Source organism: Ptychodera flava, chromosome 3, assembly GCF_041260155.1.
Source record: "Ptychodera flava strain L36383 chromosome 3, AS_Pfla_20210202, whole genome shotgun sequence".
In the NCBI taxonomy this organism is placed as follows: domain Eukaryota; kingdom Metazoa; phylum Hemichordata; class Enteropneusta; family Ptychoderidae; genus Ptychodera; species Ptychodera flava.
The window spans coordinates 10,554,241-10,578,100 of record NC_091930.1 but is presented as its reverse complement, the minus strand read 5'-3'; the positions used below and the strand labels follow the sequence as shown (position 1 = coordinate 10,578,100).

At 38.1% G+C, this 23,860-nt stretch overlaps 2 protein-coding genes across 2 annotated transcripts in view; both read right to left on the bottom strand.

Moving 5' to 3' along the window:
- Positions 1–23,860, bottom strand: part of LOC139129530 (uncharacterized) — a 263,263-nt gene that overhangs the window by 14,076 nt on the left and 225,327 nt on the right. The gene's annotated exons all lie outside the window — the stretch shown is intronic.
- On the bottom strand, positions 1,987–7,832 carry LOC139129526 (uncharacterized). Its single transcript, XM_070695160.1, has 4 exons — positions 7,640–7,832; positions 5,121–5,356; positions 4,261–4,431; positions 1,987–2,578 (listed from the first exon to the last, which is right to left on the bottom strand). The coding sequence occupies exons 1-4, from the start codon at positions 7,683–7,685 to the stop codon at positions 2,126–2,128; spliced, it is 906 nt and encodes a 301-aa protein (XP_070551261.1). The 5' UTR covers positions 7,686–7,832; the 3' UTR covers positions 1,987–2,125.

Genomic DNA, 23,860 nt, shown 5'->3' with positions numbered 1-23,860 from the left:
CGTTAAATCCAGGGTGTGAGTTATTATAACGCATTTCATGTTTGAGAGTATTGCTATTATGGCTGTACGTTTATCAGTACAGCTTATCCTTGATCCTTGATGTGGAAGTGGGAAGAAGAGAGAGAGAGAGAGAGAGAGAGAGAGAGAGAGAGAGAGAGAGAGAGAGTCTGAGTAAGCAATCATTTTATGATTACCGTATCCCTAGATCGAATTCGTATTTTGAAAGAACCTTGTGGAACATAAAAGTACAACATTCGATCACAGCATTGCTAGCTTTGCACTTATGCAACATTTTATGTATACAAACTAATGAGAAATAAGTTGAATAGTTTTGTAATTCATCGAATGCCGACATCAATTGTCTATAATTGTCTAACCCACTGTCGCTAGCGATTCTTGATCACATGAGCCCGGGCCATCGAGGTCACAAATAATTCAGTACAGTTAACAGGAATCAGTAAGGTTGCTGCAATAGTTAGTCTCTAATTATTTTTATCAGTTCGAGATCATTAGAAGCTATTAGCCAAGTTCCGGAAACGCAGTTGACTGTGAACACGCGATTACCCTGTGCTTGAACCCGGAAACCAGTTCACTGGTCACGCTATGCAAAGAATAACTGTGATTTACATGTGAATGACACACAGGACGGAACGCTTTTGATATTTAACAAAAAAGCATTAATGAGGTCGATGAATTCAAAATGGAAGAATTCTATTGCCACAAAATAGTGCTTTTCTTATATAGATAATGTGAACATTATAAAATATTGGACCCAGCCAGAGTTGGAGTTAAATTGTTTTGAAATCTTGAAATTAGGTAAAACGTGAAACCAGAAAATCAGGTGATGAGAATAGATTTGCATAAGTTTACTATTTTTAACCCAGCTTACCACTGCTTGACAAGCTAAAAGGTGAACTCAACTAGTATTGTAATTTTAGGTTCACAAATTACTAAAAATAGAATGAATCTTTGCAAAATACGCGCGCCATGTTACGTGCAACGCCACCTTAAATCGACGAAGCGTAGAAAACGTTGGCCTTGCAGAGTAACTTGTAGATTCGTGTGTACTTGCGAAGCACATTGTGATCTTTACGGAATATTTTCAGTTTAATGTCATGTTTTCGGTAAATTTATTGTTCTATGCCAGCTTATGGGAGTAAGACACTCGTTCACTCGATCTTAATGTGGAACATAGCGTCACAAACATCAATAAAACTGAACAAACCTGTGACATCGGAAACAAGCAAATAAATTCGAAAATTTCGAAGAAGAAAAGTAAATCGAACTAATCGAACGTTTATCACCATCCCATTGCTCAACTATCTTTTACCATCTTAATCGTACTTCAACTTCGTAACAACTGCTAATGATAGTTCTGTAGTCGCCCAGGACATCTTTTTTGCGGAACTATGAGTCAAACTGCATGATAATTGCGAAATACTTAAGCACTGCTCAGTAGATTGTACTATAGGCATTGAAGGGGTACGTGATTAAATCTGGCTACCCTATGTTCTAAAGAGCAGTAGCATGCGATACGCTGACACGCCGAGCACTTAGTTTTTTCCGCTTATAGAGGACGAGGCGATAGATAAATGATCGTTTCCTCGAACACTTCTTATAACTTGCATTTATTTTTTTATCAAGCTGCAAAAATACTACAATTTTTGAATCTTGCATATTTTCGTTCTCTTGAAAATAACAATGTGTATTCCTTCTCATAGACATGAAGATTAGGCCCACAATTTTTTTAAACAATTTGTGTCACTCGATCACATTAAAAAATAAACTGTCTCAATCATTCTTGATTGAATTCCCAGCAAAGCGTAACTCATCAGAACATTAAATTTTCTCATATGACTGACATGAATAGTGTCAGAAACTTTCTCCCGACTAATTCCAAATATTTGCATGTAAATTTATCTTGCTTTTGCGTTGAGTTTCAACCTAGAATAACTAATTTATAATATTATGTGAGTTCATTTCCTGTTATTTTCTTGGTAATTTAATTGGTTAACTGTCGCTGCATTATTAACATGGCAAAGGCGACAAAGATAAGGAAGAATATCACAAACTTTTCAAAACGCTTTTTTGTCAGACACTCCAGGCACTTTCGGTGTTATGCACGTTATTTTGGTGTTATGGTGCCGATGTATTGATAATTGCATTCAAATGTCTTCTTAGCGGGGTTATAGGAGCCGCTCCAGCAGGTTAACAAGACATACAGACGCCCGTACTGCTTATGCTGAGCGGTGATTGCAATGGTGTTGACAGGCAGCTGGTTTCCGTTGAATGCTATCACGTGACTGCTATCTGGAGAGCAATCCGGTTGGTCACAGATGTACTGCGTGAAGGAGCTGATGTCGTCGGTGCCGTAGACGGTCGATACAATCATGTAGTCGTCGGTAGTTTCCTCGTCGGCACAGAAGGAGACACTCAGAAGAACCATTTCTCGATAAAGCAGTTGATGTGTGGTGGATATTTCTGCAATCTGTGTTAGGTAATATATATCATCGTCCATTTTTTGAAATTTGATGCTCGATTCTCTCTTCAAAGCCCATGGGTTGTTGACGTCATTTCCCTAAAAAATTAATAATTACTGTTATGACGAATATTACAATGGTCGCCTGAGTAGTTGTCAAATGATAGAAATATCAGTGTAATACTGGGGCCTGTTTTATCATAGACGCGAAACTTTTCATTTTTAGTGTTACAACGATAAGATCAAAATATCAAATCACCAATGCATCAATAGTTGGATGGGGAGACAGTTGCATTTAATGGGCGGAAACTGCAACTTTGGATAAGATTTATACAGTTCTTTGGTTTCGTACAACTAGTACCTTTTCTTTTCGTAACGTGTTGACATTGCAATAACGCGCATCGACTATGCTGAGAAGCGTGAGCATCGAGTACAATATGCAATATCATTATGAAATGCGGACCGCACCACAATTGACTTGTCAGCACTGACTTTCATCATTAAGGTAGTATGCGCCTTAAAATGTAAGGCTTAAACTTTTGCGTTAACTCTCCTACATGAAACTTTAAAAGCTTCTCTAATCAAAGCAAGAATAAAAATCAGAGGTCACAGTTTAAAGTTTGGTGCTGGAGAAACAAATTACCTTAAATTTACGGATGCTCGAATTAAAAATGGCCACCATCCCTGTATCAACACCGTATAGGGAATGTAACGAGTTGCGGAAAACTAGGACGTTGATTTTTTCCTCACTCCAAGAGCTTTAAAAATGAACTCTCACAAGTAGTAGATCAGATAGGAATAGTAAAAATTTGAGAGTTGAAATACCTGTCCGCGATACCCATTCCACCGTATACGTACAATATATTGACAAGTTTATGACCATGTATTTTGATATGAGTTTAGGCGAAGGAGAAGATATGTAAAATTTCAAAGGTGGAGGAGAATATTTACTGGGAAAAATACATCAAATGCTACAATGGACTGAACTTTATCTTTGGTGACAATCATGGGGATACATTTCCTCTAAAATGTATTTTAAATGAAGGAGTAGTATTCTGAATCAGCTGGCATCTTTCGCTTGATAAAAGAGAAAGTCACTTGCCAAGAGTTTGAAGCTTCTGGAGCGTGTTTTGTTAATTATTGAGTGGAAATTAATCGTCGGTGCCTTATTAAACGACATCTTCTACATTTTCATCACTTCACTTTTTCCAGCAGCTAATACTGTTGATTTGAGTAACACGTATGTTAATGGGGCCTCAAAAGTTGGATCCCTAAAAATGGAGCCATATTTTTCCATTTAAAATAGCAAAGGGTCCAAACATCGGCGCCTGTGACTCCTGACTGCCATGTTGTTTGTTTGTTAAGCCTCGCTGAGTTTAAAAAGCTGGATTCCCCCCAAAAATGCCATACTACTGATTTCAAACAACTTAAGGGCTCCATATCCATATATGTGGCTCCTTACTGCTAACTGCCAATAATCATCCCCATAGGGATCAACGGCTCTCTGTACCCCCCAGATCAAGAGCCGTCCACCTCGAAACTGCTTATTTCGACCAGCCTAGGGGGTCCCACACAAACAGACAAGGGTCTGACATACTTGTCTCATCCTCATCACATCATATCAGGGCATGATACTTGAAGTGCTCAAAAGTTATCATCGGTGATCAAGTAAACCACCTAGTCCCATTTTACGTTTTACAGACAACTTCTGTACTTACCTATAGGCCTATTCGTAAGATTTATTGAAAAGAATTAAAAACAACTACTGATTACATATTTACCTCCATGCCAGGTTTTGGTAGGAACTGTACGTTCACTGTGAAGGAGACATCTGATACTGCCCCTGTATTGGCGACGACGAACAGGTCCTTTTTGGAGTTCCAGTGCGATACGGAACAATGTGGTAAGGCAATTCCAGATGCGTTGTTGCTACACATTGCAGCACTTACTGCCTGCAAATATACAATATATATTATGTATGCATAAATACACATATATCTGTAGATACACTCACACATACATACATACATACATACATACATACATACATACATACATACATACATACATACATACATACATACATACATACATACAATTACATACATACATACATACATACATACATACATACATACATACATACATACATACATACATACATACATACATGCATACATGCATACATGCATACATACATACACAATATATATATATATATATATATATATATATATATATATATATATTGTGTACATATGTATGTATGTATGTATGTATGTATGTATGTATGTATGTATGTATGTATGTATGCATGTATGCATGTATGTATGTATGTATGTATGTATGTATGTATGTATGTATGTATGCATGCATGTATGTATGTATGTATGTATGTATGTATGTATGTATGTATGTATGTATGTATGTATGTATGTATGTATGTATGTATGTATGTATATGTATGTATGTATGTACGTATAAAAAATTACATATGTGATATGGCATGTTCTACAAGCCCCAAATTTGAGAGTCTGGCAACAAGGTCTATGGCGATAAATAGTCTATCTATTCGCACCGTAAGATTTAATTGTCGTAAAACATGTAAGACCTTGATCAAACAACACGAACAATGTCTTACCTTTGATGGGTCATCCACAACATAAAAGTACACAACTCCCATTAAAGGATTCCAGGTCGGGTTGCTATTCAATATCACGGTGATATTGACCGAGTTCCCGTAAAATTGACCGCACGTGCTGGCGGCAAACACCTTTCTCTGCCCAGGCAGTAACGTGCTGACTGAACGGGCCACGTAGCGAGTTCCGATCTCTAGGGTTGTCGGCTTGTAACGAGCTCCATGGGATCCAGCAATAGCTAAAACGAAAGTGAGATGTATAGTATCGAGATTTTCATCTGAAACTGCTCGTCTGCAAATTGAGTTCGTATCCAAAATGGAGATCTCACAAGTGTTTTTGTCAAATTTGCATGGTTTAGGCAGCTAAAATATGTATAACGTTGGCAGTCAGGTAAGTATAAATCTATGGTTATCCTATGACATGACTGACATTGAGCTTGCAATAAGTATTTAAAAACCTCTGTACCTTTATACCCCCACCCAGACCAAAACAAGTGTACGGCTATGGTGTATCATCAGCTGTTTATCTCGATACCTCAATCTAACCAATCACGGGGGCTTGAAATCGCAAATTGTGGTGGGAAGTGTTGCCTATCATTTCGGGATTATTTCTCGTATCTGTCTAAATTTGTTCCCCTCTCACAATATGTAGCGATTCAAATGATCCCTCATCTGACATAATTAAGCGGTGAGATTTGTCGGGAAAAAAACTAACACGACTGCTCTGTGTCAACTTTAACACGATTGGGAATTGCATGATTAAGTAATGTAGGTTTCATCTACAAATGTAAGCTAATCTGCTTTTCTTTTTAAGTTATGCACTTGTTTTTATGAGTAATTTGTAAAATTGCAACATTCAGCTATAGGGCACCTAACACTTTTGAGAAATTTGAAAAATATGAAGATGCAATTATTCCAAATTAGTTCCAATCGTGTTCTTTGCGCACTAAAAATGAATAGTTCGCCTCAATACGTTTCTTATTATAATACACCCTCGCTGCTCTCTTTAAAGGTATACTGTCACCTGCTCCAAGTTTGCCACAGTTACCATGGAAAGAGAAAGTCTAACCAATCACAGATTTAAAGCGGGTGGCTGCTTTTTAAAAACAGCGCCCTCACATTGGGATTTTGAATACCAAGGAGCGCCCCTTTGACCATATATGGGCATATTTAGATTACTGGTGACTGTACACCTTTAAGGCAGAATACGCCTCGGGGGCAGATATTCGGTCTGTCAAACTTTTACAACATTTGTTTTGGCCCACTACTTGTGGGGGATAATATTTAAGTTTATGAAGTAAATCAGGATTTCATGGGCTTAATTTTGTAAAAACGGGAAATTAAAGTTTCCTGAAAAGGTTTAAGACTGGGATGGCGGTTATTTAAAATTTCGAATATCGGTAATTGGTAATCCGATTCTCCAGGACTACATTTGGCATAGTAACCTTAGATTTTTATTCTTGCTTTTGTAAATGAATGGCTGAAAGCTTGCTTGGGAATCCTCAAGAACTTTATACTTTGCGAACTGAATATATCTGGTCAAACTACTATTTTAGCAGGTTGAATTTACAAATACGCGTCTGAACGATACTTGAATTCGCTATCCGTTCAATAGCAGACTTTGCTCTTAAATAAATTCACTACAGTAGACCTGTCCCATAACTACCCTCTTGTTGAAGCCTCAGTGGAAGTCCATCCATTCCACGTAAACTCTCACGGCTGGTAAGACATTGGAATTCATGCGCTCGCTTCCCTTTCACTTAAAAATATCACAAACAGATTCCGATTTATAAAAGTACAAACATCTCGATTATTTGGACCGTCTTTCCATTCTTTGTGTGCTTCAGTCTCAGTTATAGCATATATTTATTACACTATATGGTTTCGTACATGTCAAGTTACAGTCAGTGTCGGTGATCTATTTTTTTTTTACCTCACATTGTAAGTTTATGTAAGCACATTGCTGCTTAATGTAGTATTATCATTGGTGTATTATATTGTAGGAAATACTTGTAGGTTACTTTGTATGGTTGTATAGTTGGCTGTTCCGACCTCTTTCATACAGACTATTCTGGATCATGGACTTGACAAGTCTCTGGAAAAGAACTGTTAGTACTATTGTATTTTTTGTTAAACTCTCAGACTGGTGAAATCAATCAATCAATCAATCAATCAATCAATCAATCAATCAAGCAATCACATAGTGTAGTACGTGACAACAGCTAAACCCCTGAATGATATAACTTTCGTTTCGTATGCTCTTGTTTTATCATCCATGGCATCTTTGCTCACTGTAAACGTTTGTTTGCTCAATCGCACACAGCGAGATTATAGTTCCCGACATTGTTAAACATATATTTCAACCCCCCTCCTTTCCACGGAAAACGAAACATGGTGGATTTTTCCCGGGAGGGCAGGCCAAATAAGCATGATACATTTGTTCGGGATGTACACGCTTAAATTGTCTACAACCGAAGAACCTCTACCCTCGGTATAACAACGATTGTTGTTGATATACTCACCGACGAATAGAAGACTTATCCACAGGATGTGAAATTTCGATGCCATGCCGAAGAGACGGTATCAAGAATGCTCTTGTTTTACGACAGTTACTCAGACCAAGGTGAAACTGTGCTGTCACAATAGTCTGTGGAGAAGCTATCTGCCACGGTGCACACCAGAGTATCGAGAAAGTCATGCGATGTGACTAACAATAACGTATCGCATGCGCCATTACGACACACAAATTCCCCTGCTAACATAGTATAATTTACTAATTCGACGAAATGATAGCGAAAGTGCAAAAACTCGTTGTCATTTATGTTTACGAAAAGAAATACAGTGGCGCCATATCCGGCCATTGTTAGAGACTCTAAAGAGGTATTTTCAGCAAAAGTTTTAGGCTGGAACCGAGAAATACATGAAGCTTGCACGTGTTTTGCTCATTTTGTCACGCGATAATGACGTGTTGTTAAATCCAGGGCGTGAGTTAACTTGTAACGTATTTCGTATTTTTAAGATTATTTGTTATAGCTGTAAATTTGTCACCACAGTTTATCCTTCATAGGGATGTGTAGAGAGAGAGAGAGAGAGAGAGAGAGAGAGAGAGAGAGAGAGAGGATTGAGAAAACCTTTACGTAGATCGAAAACGTATGTTGAAAGAAATTTGGGATATAAACGGTATAAAAATTCGGTCACGGTAGTGCTAAGGGACTGGTCAGTTTCTTCGGCCTGGGGGGGGGCGGTGGATTCATGGGGGGGGGGGTCACCCTGTTTTTGACTTTGGTGATAGGGGGGGGTCACCATGTTTTTGAAATGCCCAATAGGGGGGGGTCAGTGTGTTTTTGAATTTCGACACGGGCTCATCATTGCCTAAAATGCATCGTGTCAGCCACAATTTCATCCAGTTGCATTTTTCGGCGCGCCCTTCGGGCGCGTAACTTTAATAATCAGACATATTTTCAGCATGCCCAACTTTAACATATCAGGCATACATATATCAGAGATATATGTATGTTCAATATTTTTCAGCGTGCTCTTCGAGCGCATTACTTTAATATAATATCAGACATTTTTCAGCACACCCTTCCTGTGCATTACTTTAATATACAAGACATATATCAGAGATATCAGGATGTTTCATATTTTTCTCCGCGCCCTTCGGGCGCCATACTTTAATATATCAGAGATATATACCAGAGATATCTTGATGTTTGCTACGTGAAAGTGTACTATTATGAAATCTCCATTTCATATGAAAAGCATGACAAATTCCTGATACTTTTCTGTTCTCTCTATGAGAATTCAGTATGAGAAAGCAACATGCACAAATATCAATGTTATAAGAAAAGGTCATCTCAGACTCTGCACACATCAGATTTGGCTAAAATGCCTGTCTATGGCTCCTCAGGACATTTAATTGGATGGCTGGCAAGTCTTAACACCATCAAAATTTTGATTTACAGCTTTTTCCTGTTTGACATTAATGATTGACATCCATTTCTGTTCAACAGTTCAGGACATCTGGTTAAGCGTAGAAAGTGTGAAATACATTCACAGCTCATTCAAAATATACTGTATTTAAACTTTAAGATTGACACTTTGAAATTCCTATCTTACAACTGACATGCCAACAATTTCATTAAAACACTTAATGACTGTTAAAATATAAATGTATGTAAAATATAATATATTTATATATTACATATATATATATATATATATTATATATATATATATATATATATATATATATATATATATGTGTGTGTGTGTGTGTGTGTGTGTGTGTGTGTGTGTGTATTACAGTATTACCACGGTATATTATTACATATTACAGTTGTCGCGTGCAGGGGGGGGGTCACACTGTTTTCAAACTTTGGAATAGGGGGGTCACCCTGTTTCAAATTTGGAATAGGGGGGGTCAGCCACTTTTTGACGTCGGCAAAAAATAATCCACCGCCCCCCCCTCCCCCCCCAGGCCAAAGAAACTGACCAGTCCCTAACTGTGCAGCCATGCAACACACATACTCATACACACACTCATATATACATATACATACATATATATATATATATATATATAGCATGAAAACTTATCGTCATTCAGGGTTCGAGTGCAGTAGGGTACTTTTTGGAAGAATACAATAATGACAGAAAATTATACATTTAACAATAATCATGAATTTATTGGTTATTTACACTCTTGCTAAGACTGATATACAATTTATGACCATGTGGATGAAAAAGATCGTAGGTTTATGTCGTTATACTTGAAGCTGGGCGACGGGTGATAGCTCAGCGTATCTATCTATCGCATGATCGCCATGTGGATGAAAAAGATCGTAGGTTTATGTCGTTATACTTGAAGCTGGGCGACGGGTGATAGCTCAGCGTATCTATCTATCGCATGATCGCACTCGATCTTATTCATATTTAGTTCACTTTCAAGTCTTTCAAAAACGCAGACATCATCGATAGCATGCTTAGCTAACACTGGATATTTACAAGAAACTCTGAGGAATTTCGCTAATTTCACTGTCGTCCGTAGCATCAGAACAAGGAGACTAATAGAATCTCACACCCCCAAGGACCTGGGATCAGGCAGGCTCGTGTGAGACTAAGGGACGAACCATTAGATCTTGGGAGGGGGGTGGTCAAAAACAGAAAAAAAAAAATTTCAGAGCAGAAAGTTAGGAAAAAAAAAATCTTCAAACTAGTTTGCAAAATAAAAAAAAATAATAAAGTCTTTAAAATTTTGAATTTTTTTAGATTTTACCGACAGAAAGCAACTTTCTGTATTTTTTAGTACATCCTCCCGGCACATTTTTAATTTTCATTTATACATTTAGAGTGACTGTATCCCTTATACATGGAAGTTGTGATTATCTTATCTTTTCAGGACTTTTGTATTCTGATCACTTGAAAATTATGAAATTATAGAGCCTGTTTTCTACTTGTTTCCTGCGTACAAACCAAGCAGGTACACTAGGTAAAACATTGAAACTATGGTATGGTTGTCAAGACAGAAAGTTGTATTTGCCTTTTAAGATCAGGTAAACAGATGCAGGCCACATCAGTTTCATTTTTTTCACAGCATTTTATTGCAATGATGAATGCAAGAATGGGTGAACAAGTAGAAACACGTCAATAATGATTGATAAAACAACATATCAAGTCATTATGTATTATTTTGCTTTTAAAAGGCATTTTCAATTCTTTTTTCTCAAAAACCAGCCTCAAAAAACAACAGCAACACATGTTTTAACATTCAACAATACACTACGTAGAATGCCATCTATCCAACAAATCCCAACACAAAAACGCACAAAAGGGTTGAACTTTGAAAGTTTCTCGATAGCAAATACTGAATAAATCTGCATGAATAATCGTTTTTGTGTTGCAAATTTCAAAGAAATTGGACAAGCCCTTTCAGAGAATACAGATGTTTTGACCATGAATGGCATAAATTGCCCTAAAAAGACAAATATTGAAATTTCAACACATCTATGCACATCTAATCAATTTGGACATGCTGCTGCAGAGAAATAGATGTTTTGATCAAAAAAGGGCAACAATTGCTCTAAAAACACAAATATGCAAATTTAACTATATTATTTAGCTTATTTTAGCTTCTCAGCTTGTCAAAATCAATTGTAAATCATGAGATATGCATGATGTTTGGTGGGGTGAATGTAGGCATTTCACCACGCAGTAGAAAGGGAAGCCAGGAAACCAAAATAGTCAATTTTCAAAATTATAGGAAGCTACTGAGGAGCAAGAAGACCATGTTTCAGAGGAAGATGTGTAATCCGAAAGAAATGCTCCCAAAGTGCCACCAAATAACACCATTTTTATCTCTATTTTTCAAAAGCTCCAACAGCAGGACCTCCCCCGCAAAAATACTCCCCAAGTGCCACCAAATAACACCATTTTAATCTCTATTTTTCAAAAGCTCCAACGGCAGGAGGGGACACCCCCTCCTGACCACCCCCGCAAAAATACTCCCCAAGTGCCACCAAATAACACCATTTTAATCTCTATTTTTCAAAAGCTCCAACGGCGGGAGGGGGACACCCCCTCCTGACCTCCCCCCGCTAAAATACTCCCCAAGTGCCACCAAATAACACCATTTTAATCTCTATTTTCAAAACCTCCAACAGCAGCAGGGGGACACCCCTCTCCTGACCTCCCCCCGTGACCGCTTGTGTGGCCGCTTGTGGTGCTTGGCACCACATCTTTGCCCTCTTTATCTTCAGACAGCGACGAACTAAAAAAAAATTATAATCTTAAAATTTACTCTGAAAAAAAAATTGCACAGCTAATCTCAATTTGAAAAGAAAATTTCAGAAATTTACAATAGTAAAAAAATTTTTTCACAATTTCATTGTGACCACCCCCCTCCCAAGGTCTAATGGTCCATCCCTAATAGAATCTCACACCCCAAGGACCTGGGATCAGATTTCTCACACGAGTTGGGGATATTTTGTCTCACGCTCGCCTGCGGCTCGTGTGAGACAAAATATCCCCAACGAGTGTGAGAAATCTGATCCCAGGTCCTTGGTGTGTGAGATACTTTTTCTCACATGACCACAAAATGCGTTAAATTCATATTGGACACGTACAATATTATCAAAACTCGTGACAACTCTGTCGTCTGCCACTGTACTTTGACCTGCTTACTTTGTAGTTCTGGTCCGTGTGTTACTCGTCGTGCCATTGGATAACATTTTGCGCGTGGAACAAAACAGACTGTTTATCATCCAATCAGAGCTCGTGTAATATTTACTGCAGAGTGTGGGACGGTTTCTGAGAGTGTGGGATCGATTTTTCCCACACTGTCGATCCCGCACTCCCAGCGGCCAGGAATGTGAGAAAAAATATCCCCAACTCGTGTGAGAAATCTGATCCCAGGTCCTTGGGTGTGTGAGATTCTTTTTCTCACATGACCAAAAAAATCGTTAAATTCACATTGGACATGTACAACGTTATCAAAAATTGTGACAACCCTGTCGTCTGCCACTGTACTCTGACATGCTTACTTTGTAGTTCCGGTCTGTGTGTTACTTTCTTAAACTTGAAGTATTTTTGTAAAGATATTTTTTCTGCTTGAATCAAAATGCAAATTGTCGTGAATAATGGCTGAAGCATTCTATGGTAATATAGAGAGCTCTAAGGCCCATAGAAATCATAACAATCAGCATGAATTTTGTCAAAAACACCACTGAGGGCGCAATTTTCATCGCTATCTCAAAATTTCCGTGGATCTGCCCAAACGAAAAATTAATCAGCAGTCAAGCTGACATTGACCTAACACCTGTCAAGAGGATTAGTGCCGCTGAATGTTTTAAAACAGGAAAATTGAGCTCAACTCTACTGTGGCGGCCTACGGGAAATTAATAAGTGGTCTTGTGCCAGCTAGTTCTAAAATACGCACGCTTTATATTTTGACAAAGTGTCCCTAGCCTGAGCGAGTTACGGCAAATTATAACACAAATGTGAGGGCGCTCTTTCCAATGACCTTACATAGGAATGTGGCTCGAGGTATATGATAAATGATTAGGGAGCGTTCAGTTATTATGGCCGGGGTTGGGCCGGGAAAATCCAGGGGGGGAGTCACCTCAATTTTGAAAACTGCAAAGGGGGTGTCATGTATTTTTCAAACAGCTCAGGGGGGGGGGGGGGGGGGGGGGGAGGTCACTTAATTTTCATAAGTATCCGTCCCATCAAAAAGCAGTTTCAGTGTTCAGAAATATTCTGGGAGATAAAAATGATTCGTTGCATGATTTCATTCTCTGAAGTTATTCACCTGTAAATCTGAACAAAAGTATAATTATCTGTCACATGAACATCTTGACTTGACAACTCTGAGGCTTGTCTTATTGTAAATCAAGCTCACTGCACTGAGGGCGATGAACAATTCCTATTACTTACATATTAGAGATATAGCAAGTTTTGTCAGGGAAATTATTTAACAGTTACCTGTACTGAGACTACTGGTACCATGAAAAGTTAAATAATACTTTTAGGTGAAATTCCAATATCATAATTGTTGTCCACATCTGAACTTTTAAATACCCTATTTGAATCAAGTACATTTGTATCAATTATCAAACACCTATAAAAGCACAAATTAATTTAGTTTAGCATTGTAAAAAAAAATATTCTTAGTTTTCTCATAGACTCCAATGTATAGTGAATCAACATTTCGGTGAAATTCCAAAATCCAATTTCTTGCACACATATCAACCTATAACCATCCTAGGCTAACTAAGTACTTTAAAATGAATTATCAAATGTCTATAAATACACAGATTTTGATAGTTTTGTATTGGAAAAAATTATTCATTTTCCTCATAGTCTCCCATGTACAGTGAATCTACATTTTGGTATAATTCCAAAATCCAATTTCTGGCGAACACATCCATTTGTTACCACCCTAATCTAATCAGGTACATTGATATCAATAATCGAGAGTACATAAATACATGGGTTTACCTATTTTTGTATTGGAAAAAAATTATTCATACTTTCCTCATAGACTCCCATGTATAGTGGATGAACATTTTCAGTGAAGTTCCATAATCAGATTTCTTGTACACATAATATGCACCTTTAACCATCATATTCTAATCAAGTAAAATTATGTTAATTATTGAACATCTGTATATGCACAAGTATACCAAGTTTTTCATTGGAAAAAAAATTATTCACAATTTTATCATTGACTCCCATGTATAGTGGATGAACATTTTTGGTGAAATTCTAAGGTCAAACTTTTTGTCCATATGCCAGCTGTAACAACCCTATTTCATTTAAGTACATTTATGTAAATTATCAAATATCTATAAATGCATAGATATAGTTTTGCATTGAAAAAGTATTACATAGATTTCTCATACATGTATGAGAAAATATATGTATACCATGTATGGTGAATCAACATTATCAACAGCTGATTTTTAATTAAATCCAAATATCAAAATTTTGTACACACACGCTTGCGCAAAATATTGCGATCCACCAGTAATTTCTGTCCAACCCCTTTGAGGGGTAATTTCAAAATTATAGCAAGTCAGAAGGGGAAATCTGAAAATTAACACCTTTTGAGTTTTGTAAGGAAGGTCATTTGAAAAAATCTAAGCTCTTTTTGGGGGGATTCTATTGCTCCATACCCCCGAGGTGTTTGTGTGTGCAGCTTTACTCAAGCAATGTGGGGGGGGGGGGGGGTCATGAAATTTTTGTCATCTTGAAAGGGGGTCATCAATTTTTTGGTACAATGGGTAGGGGGGTTTCACTTATTTTGACTGATGCGCAGGAAGAATTTGCCGGCCCACCCCCGGCCATAATAACTGATTAATGTTACCAGTAGATGCTAGTCAGGTTGCGTAAATTCAACAGACAAAGTACAGAAATTTTCATTGAGCTTTACAGAGAAGAGCACTGTGTAGTCACAATGACTGTAGTCTGTCAAACACGTATAGGCCTTGATGTTATTTTTACGATATCCAAGGCCAGCGAATGGCATATATCAAGTTGAGTATCGTAACAGTGAGGGGGCGAACATGCCAGAAGGTACGATCACTACAGATTTCCATTTTTCTGTGGTGCACTTTTCACATAGTCAGAGTGAAATCTTGTCGTTTGAACAGAACATTGCGACATTGATCGGGTCAGAAATGTTAGAAGGATTATAAATTAATGACCGGGATTTTTTCGGTACAACTCCATCAGAATAGGCACATAGTGATCAGCTTTCAAAAAGAAGAGACGATTATGGAAATAGCATTCTAGGTGAGACTGACAGATTCAGTCGTGTCTAATAGCCTGGTCACCTGCCCCATTTCTACAGCTGACTGATTAAGCTGCTCTCCTATTTTCGTGAGCAGCGCAGGCTGCGGTAGAAATGGGGCAGGGAACCAGACTATTGTGTCTGAGAGCTCCGCCATCTTCGACGCTTTGAAAGGCGACGGAGCAGCAAGACAGAACTATGTCTTTAAGTTATTGTGGGTATTTTTTTTTGGTAATATCCGATGTTTTTACAATCACTAGGTCACCGTTATTGCCAATTTCCATATCCGGTAAATCGTTCCCATCTGTGTTTAAACATTAGCATTTGACAGTATCAGCGGCTCACGTGGTCTTGCATGGCAGAACAAGTGAAAATGAGTGACTGGCTACCATCGATACAGGTAAGCAAACTCATTTCAAGGCAGTCCACCCAAATCAGCAGCAAAACAGCGGAAATCGTGAAATTGTAACTCAAAATGTTCTTGTTAGCATACTCTTTCTGAGATATTTTGAATAAAACTATTTTAAAGAGGGTATATTTAAAGCTTTTGGCATCTACCTACACTATAACAATTTCCGTTCTATGCATTTCTCAACATCAAACCACAAAAGGGGCTGCTCATATAATCCAACTCCCTGCCTTAACCTCAATGTAGAATCTCTGATTCTGCAAATTTAATTGTAACAGCCACGCATGTATTTTGGGTTTCGTTCATTTAATTTGTGCTGAGTATTTGAGGCTTAAAGTTTGATTACAAGTAACGAATAATGTAAAATAATCTTTTAACTGTATATTTGCTGGGCGTATTGGTAGGTGTACTCATGTTCCAATACATTTTTTATTCTTTAACTCTGATGATATAATTTTGTCTGTGATGACTGTATAAAAACTAAATGAGCGAGACCCGAAATACATACGCAGGTGTTTTATGCAATCAAACAAAAGGAAATCATGCAGAGCCACACTGTAATTTACGGGGAAACTGCCGTTGCAAATGTTACATAGTACGTGGTTATGAGTGTCAAAAAAGAGTTATCAATCCAACGTCTCCCATATTAAAATAGATTCGCTTTTTAAAATTTCTAATGATCATAAGTAAAAATACGGAATTTGAATCCAAAAATTCTATTGAGCCAAACCCATCCCTTCCATCAAACGAATATTGTATTTAAATTCTTGCGGAGAACTGAGGCTGCTCTGAAAAATTGCAAAGCGGATTTATTACCATCCGGTCCTCCGTGTTATACCTAATACGTAATTGACACAGCTGTCTACCAACAGCTGTTACACTATTAAACAAAGCATGTGATGAGCATACATGTCGCTATTGATGGGAAAATGTGTATATTAATCGATAAGAATTCATTCAGTAGTAATGTTTTATTATATACACTCCAAGATCCGAGGTGCAAACATTTTATAGACTCCCCTCTTGCTACGTATCGAAGTGTTGCGAGTGAAGCGAAGGCTTAGAAAAGAAGTCTAATTAGGCCAAACAAAAATATGTGCTGTTCCGATTATCCGACCAACCCGAATTTTATCCCCCCGACCCTAGACTTTTTAGAGCTTCGTAACCCGGAAGTAAAATAATGATATGAAAAACGTGAAACGCATGAAACTAATTTTAGTTCGATTTTGATACTTTTTTAAAATTTTGGGGGGATTTAACTGAAACATTTAAGGACATCTTATGTAAGTTTTAATGTTGCAGTGATGTCACTTGTGATATACATACTACAAGCCATAAATCACTTGCTTACACAATCCAGCTGCTGGCTCCAAACACCATCCTCTATAAGATTTTTTCAAAAGTCAACAAATTTGGGTATCACTGTTGTGAATGTATAGGGCTTCCAAGAGTGGCGGACGGCTCATTAATATTCATAAGCTTTAATATCCTAAAAATTGTAGCACATTCCCTCATGCTTAAATATTCTGTATGTTTGTTTGCACATATTCTGTAAGTTTGCTTTCATAGGGCTTAATGTACATTCAAACATCAAAATTAACAACAGCCAGCCATTCCCACTGTACCTTCAAGGGATTTTTTCATTTTTTACTGAACTGTCTGCACTACACAAACCAAGAAAAAAATCTATTGTAGTTATAAAAGAATGTTTTGTAGCTTCTGAAAAAAATAATGTGCTTGTTTGTCACGTTTTTACTGTGCGTATATCATCCCTCACTACTGTAAGTTTGGATCAACATTGCCCTTTGCAAACCAGTGAGCTGTATTTTTGTAGTGACCTAGCTGGTCTTGTAGTTTTGTGCGCAGACTCAGTAGAGCTAAAACGAACAACTTAGAGGGTCAGATCCCTTGTTTTGAATTGAATGCGGAGTCGAGTTTTTCTCGATGTCAGATTTGCTCCAGTTGCTTTTTTTCAGTCATTTTAGAATGGGGAAAATAACAAACAGAAAGGTTGGTTGTCACCGACAGTTAATTTTAGGGTTTATTTGCTCCGAAAAATGAGTCGGTGTCTGTTCACTGAATTCAAAAACCGGGCCCGTTGACACCACAGCTTGCTTCAATGCTTGTGCAGTCTGCACTGAACACGTTTCTGTAACAGTAAAGTCCAATTTTTCGTGTCAATTTTGCTATCAGAATTATTTTCAGAGTGTTATGGACATTCATATGATGCACAAAAACTTCAGTTTGTCTCCTTTTCTCAATCGTACAGAGATGATGTGACACAGAAACCTTATCGGGCTAGGGCAATGAACTTTTGTGAACGTAACTCTCAACTGGCTGATAGGCTTTCATATGCAAAATCAGCGTACGGAAATTTACGCGTGGTATTGTTTCAACAGCATTTTATTGAAGTAGTTCAAAAAGTATCAAAATCGAACTAAAATTAGTTTCATGCGTTTCACGTTTTTCATATCATTATTTTTACTTCCGGGTTTACGAAGCTCTAAAAAGTCTAGGGTCGGGGGGATAAAATTGAGGTAGGTCGGGTAATCGGAACAGCACATATTTTTTTTGGCCTTAGTTTTAATACAGATATTGCATGATTTTGTACTCATCATTCAAAATTCGAAGCGATTATTGAATTTGATCCCGAATATCAAATTCGCCTTTGAAATTCAGAAATTAAAATCGGAAAAACAGAAACGAACAACGTTAAATTTTACACGGGGACTAGGGAGTCTCGCAATAGATTTTCACTTGTGATATCAACAGTGTAGCGAAGATAAGAGAAAAACGGTCCTAATTAACGTCCTAACCTAGGGCTGTTGTTTTTTATGGCGATAATCTTCATAATATCCTCACTAGACGATATTCATGATCAGCTGTATAGGTTTTAATCTGTAGATTTTATTTTATTTTATGTTATTGTATTAAACCTTTTTGAACGAGGGTAGCCTGAAAGATGTTTATCTGCCTCAGGGCCCTCAAATGAACCTACAAACTGATACAAAGCAGAACAACCACGGGCACTCACTTGTTCTGAATTGATAGTCTGAATAAACTAAGCTTATATGAAAATACCAACTTTGATGTTAACAGATAACTGTGTAAGAAATTATAAAAGAATGCCGTTAAGATTGAAATCCTGACTTAGCTACATCCCCAGATCAAGGGACCCTTGCTACATGAACGTCACAAGCGGCCACATCGACCCCTTTCGTTCGATGCTAAACGCCGCGGCGGAACAACGCACACATATGTACGCTCGCCATGCTCCCGCGACCTGCACTGTGTCCTTTCACATAATGATATATATACATAAGTGTGTGCAAATCATTTCTTATTTACCGATGATGTGAGTCGAATTCTCGTCTCGTCTCGTTTCGTCGAAAACGACGTATCAAATTCGAAATGGCATCGTAGCACACATGAAGTTATGAAAATGACAGAGTGACATGGAGTAAATATTCAAAATATAACCGAGAATAAATGCGTCGCTAATCCTCATTATAACACGCCACATGCTCATTCCGTGTCGCGATTCGCCAGAATACGTCACGTGACGAGAAAATAGATACGTCTAGTCCCCACTGGATCGACAAAAGTGACGTCAGAGGGTATTTTTTGAAAAGCTATTTCCCTAGGGAAATAGTTCTGACCAAATTTGGAAAAGTGCCCGGTCACGTGACCGTAGTGTCGTCTGCAGCTTTGCAACAATGGCGGGTGACTAGAACGTGATGTGCGTCTGGGATAGGTGACGACACATTCTCTAAAACAGATTTTCCAACATTTTCCAACATTCCAACAGCATAGGAACTTGAACAGCTCATCGACGGAAAAGATTAAAGTGCAACTAAGGATGTCGCTAGGTATGCTTAGAATATTTTTTGAAAGAAAGTGGTACCACGTACAACTGGAACCACTGTACATCGCCCATTAACTTGTCACAATGGATTGTTGCCGTGCAAAATATCAACACATTAAAACTATATAACAATACAACATGAGCATGTGGTGTGTTATAAACTGGTCTTTAGTCGGGCTATATCGCTCGTCAATCACCTTTCGCGGCCGTGTGTTACCAGAAACACATCGCTATACCCCTCGGCCTACAGCCTCGGGGAATAGCGATGTGTTTCTGGTAACACACGGCCCCTCGGGGTAATAGACGGGCGCTATAGCCCTCATGAGCAGGTAATAGGTGTTTATTATAACACACCACATCCGCAGTCTGTGTTCTAATTCGCCAATTGATAGTCACGTGGGATGCGTTCTTTTTGTGCTGATCCACGTAAACGACGTCATCAGGCATCATTTGTTTGAACTGTTGCCTGCCAGGCATCAGTTCCGAAAAATGATGCCCGCTGACGTCAAAAAAACATTGGCGCATGCGCGAACTGGAATGTAAACAAAGATGTCGTCTGCGGCCGAGCGAAACGATAGTCGAGAAATTTCTCGGTTTATCCTACTTTCTGAAGAAGTACCGAATGCTCTAGGACTGGGAACGAACGGAAACGATAATCAAAAGTGCATTGAACGTTTTGCAGAGGATTTGCGGTCCTGTCGGGAAAAACTTTTTTGCTGAACCACTTCAACATCATTTATGCGACAAGTTTTGTGTATAGTACGTTCTTATGCATGGCTACGGATGAGGTGTGTTATAAAACACATATTGACTGGCCATGCGGGCGACAGCATACGTCTTTAACCCCTCGGGCCTGTGAGTCACCCCAAAAAACAGACTGTTTCCCTCGGCCTACGGCCTCGGGAAACAGTCTGTTTTTGGGGTGACTCACAGTCCCTCGGGGTACAGACGTATGCTGTTGCTCTCATGGCCAGTCAATATGTGTATACTATGTGCGTTACAAATTGCCGTTGTGCGGTAGCGACTGTGGATGTTCGAACGTCGCAAAATAGGCTACAGCAAATGCCGTTCTTTTTTGCATTTTCCCGCACAAAGATGGTTAATCATTCGTTTAAACCGCAAAAAGAGCTGCATTTTATTCAGCGCACTGCAAAAAGTAATTTTGATTCAGTTCACCCATGCAGCGTACAATAAACCATAGGAACAATAAAAATAATAGAATAGGGTCAGTGTAGGTACAGAGACGCTTGACGTGTTATAGTAAACCATCAATTCAAATCACGCGTGCTGGGAATCGCCCCGGAAATATTAGCGATTTTATCAGCATTTATGTGTATTCGGAAAATTTACATTTTTCCCAACAAATCCGGGGGGCAGCTGCCCCCCTCCCCCAAGGCTACGACATGTACTGAGATGGTAGGCCTAAGGAGAGCTTGAAATTGTATCGGCGGCCATCTCAGAGTGCACAAAAATCACTTGTTAAAAACAGAAGCAGCCAGGACATCCTCTCCCGTATCCACCCTACACACACACTACATCTACATGTACCCCTTTCACCTATTACATATTACGAGGTACCGAATAGTCAAAATCCTCTACCTACTCATGCCACGTTTATTACAGACATTTGTATTAGACAATAGAAATAGAAGGAAACTCGTCCATGCTGTCTGTAATACTGTGCAGCTACAGGAGATAGGAATTAAATCACCTATTTAAAAGGAACCACTGCTTTAACTTTTGAAAATATTTTTAGTATTACAAAGTTTTGGAGGGAGTGGATGTCGTGAATAGCGCACTATCTCTGATATTCTCCGCATAGTTCAATGTCGGGCTGCCAATTAGTCCTGTCGATCTACTGTATTTTGGCATAACTAGACAGCTGATCTCGACGTGAGCAGTGTCTTGTAACGTCAACTACCTTTAGAAAGCACCATAATCAGCAACGATCTAGTCGATTGCAAACGTCTCCTTTGTGACGAGTTCAAACGTTACAATGGAAGGTCACAAGGGCAAGAGAAATCATCTGAAAATAGAACGGTCAGCATTTAAATAAAAGTTAAGATCGTTTATTTCTGTTTTCTTGATATTTATTTCTGAATTTTCAAAATCGAATTTTTAAATTCGGGACCGATACTACAGAACAAAATTTGAAAATCGTACTAAATTATTAATAATTAATACAAAAACGCAATGTCTGAATGAAACAGCCCTTCCAGTACATTTCCCCCTCAGTGACTTTGCTTCACTTCGCTCACTCATTGACCCCCCTCCCCCCTATTTAAACCATCATGGGTCACAGTGTCCCACCTTTCCAAATCCTTGGAAAAAACACTGACTGAAACCGACAAGTACATTCTTCCTCAACATTTGTCACATATAGTTATTCTCTGCATACCACAGCGGGGCTCTATCGGTTGCTAGGTCACTTGTTTTGGTATAACTCTTCTTCTCTTTAACATTAGAACCAATACTTTGACTGGGTTAAGTGAACCCTAGTTCAGTTGATTCAAAGCAACATGTTTGAGTGTAGAAAACCTTTTGTGAATACTTAACTCCATTTAAACTTCTGTACTATGTAGCTATGGGTGTGATGCATAATTTTTCTCAGAATCTTTCAGGTCATACACAATAATAAGCTGCAGGCGTTATGTGCACACTGGTACGCCAGTAAAAATATGCTACAAAGTATTAAAGCTATGTATTGTGAGATCATTAAATTTTACCAATGTCTTTTACAATGTAATACAGATATTTTTATGGTAAGCTTATAAAAAGCTTTTATACAGCATTAAATGTATTTCTGTCTCTTTCATAGCGTGGGATAATGTATGTGTGCCTCTAGTGTTTTGAAAATGGATTTGGAATGTATTCAAGGGGGCATACCTCGCTATTTGAATATATTCCCAATACATTTTCAAATAGGGAGATAAGCCATTTTGAATCTAACCCAGATGACATATATGTCATAATCTCTTCAAAATGACAAGGTCGCCAGTCTTGAATCCCACCAATTTCAATGTGTCAGAGATATTATTCATATCAGCCATAGGAAGCATTAATTTTTTCAAGAAAAAAATTTTGAGTACACATTTCAGTGTCATGAAAATGTAAATTCTCTACGACAACATATCATTTATCTTTCTATGTACGGTAAAACTACTTACCCAAAGAAATGGTCACGCACTAGAGCTCTTGTTGTATTGTGTGTATATATTTAGTTCCCATGGACCAAGTCTGTGAGACTAATGGTTTTGGTTAGTGCGTCCATGCATTTTGCACGCAGATATATCAGATGCGCCTTAGCCAATTCTTTTCAAACTTGGTACGAGGACACAACACTATGGGATGCATATGCACGTCCATTGTTTTGAGCATGGCATGCATAATTAATACTAAAATTGCATAATGTACGTACATACGTATGTCAGTGTCAAAGATATGCAAATGAGGGGGGAAAAGAAAAAAAATCCGGCACATGGCTAAAATTCTGTAAGCTTAGGTCAGATTGGGTTGAAACTTGGTATGCAGGTTCCATTAGGTATACTGAGCTATTGGGGTGAATTTTGCATTTTTGTATTGTTGGGGTCTCTGAAAAACCTTGGCTTTGCTTTGAAAGTTGGTATCCATGTTCCACGGGATGACCTCAGTCAAGTTTGTACAAATTGTGAAATCATCATATTTAAAATTTTGGGGCAGTTTCCAAAAATTTTTGGTGTCAAAAAAGTACTCATCGGATAGCTTTGATATTTGGTATACAGGTTTATAAGCTTAATCGGAGTGTGATGTATTCAAATTCTGATGACATCTGCAATTTTGTATTTTTGGGGCATTTTTTGTCATGTTTGGTCAAAAAATTTGTTTCCCAAAATCTATTAGTCTGATAGATTTGATATTTACTAGACATGTTCTTATGGGTGATTTTAATTTAATATGTTCAAATTATGATGAAATGTGCAATCACGTGTTTTTGTGCATTTTGACCCTTTTCTAAAATGTTAATATATTAAATTTTGCCTCAAGTTAAAGTGTGCGAAATAGGTCAAAAGCCTTGTGAGGATGGTTCACCACGGCCAGTAAGAATGTTGCTTCATTGAATATATGAAAATCCTATCTTTTTCAAACTTCTGTTTACCTAATATCGTACATTTTGCTGTTTGAACGTTCCAATAGTCTTT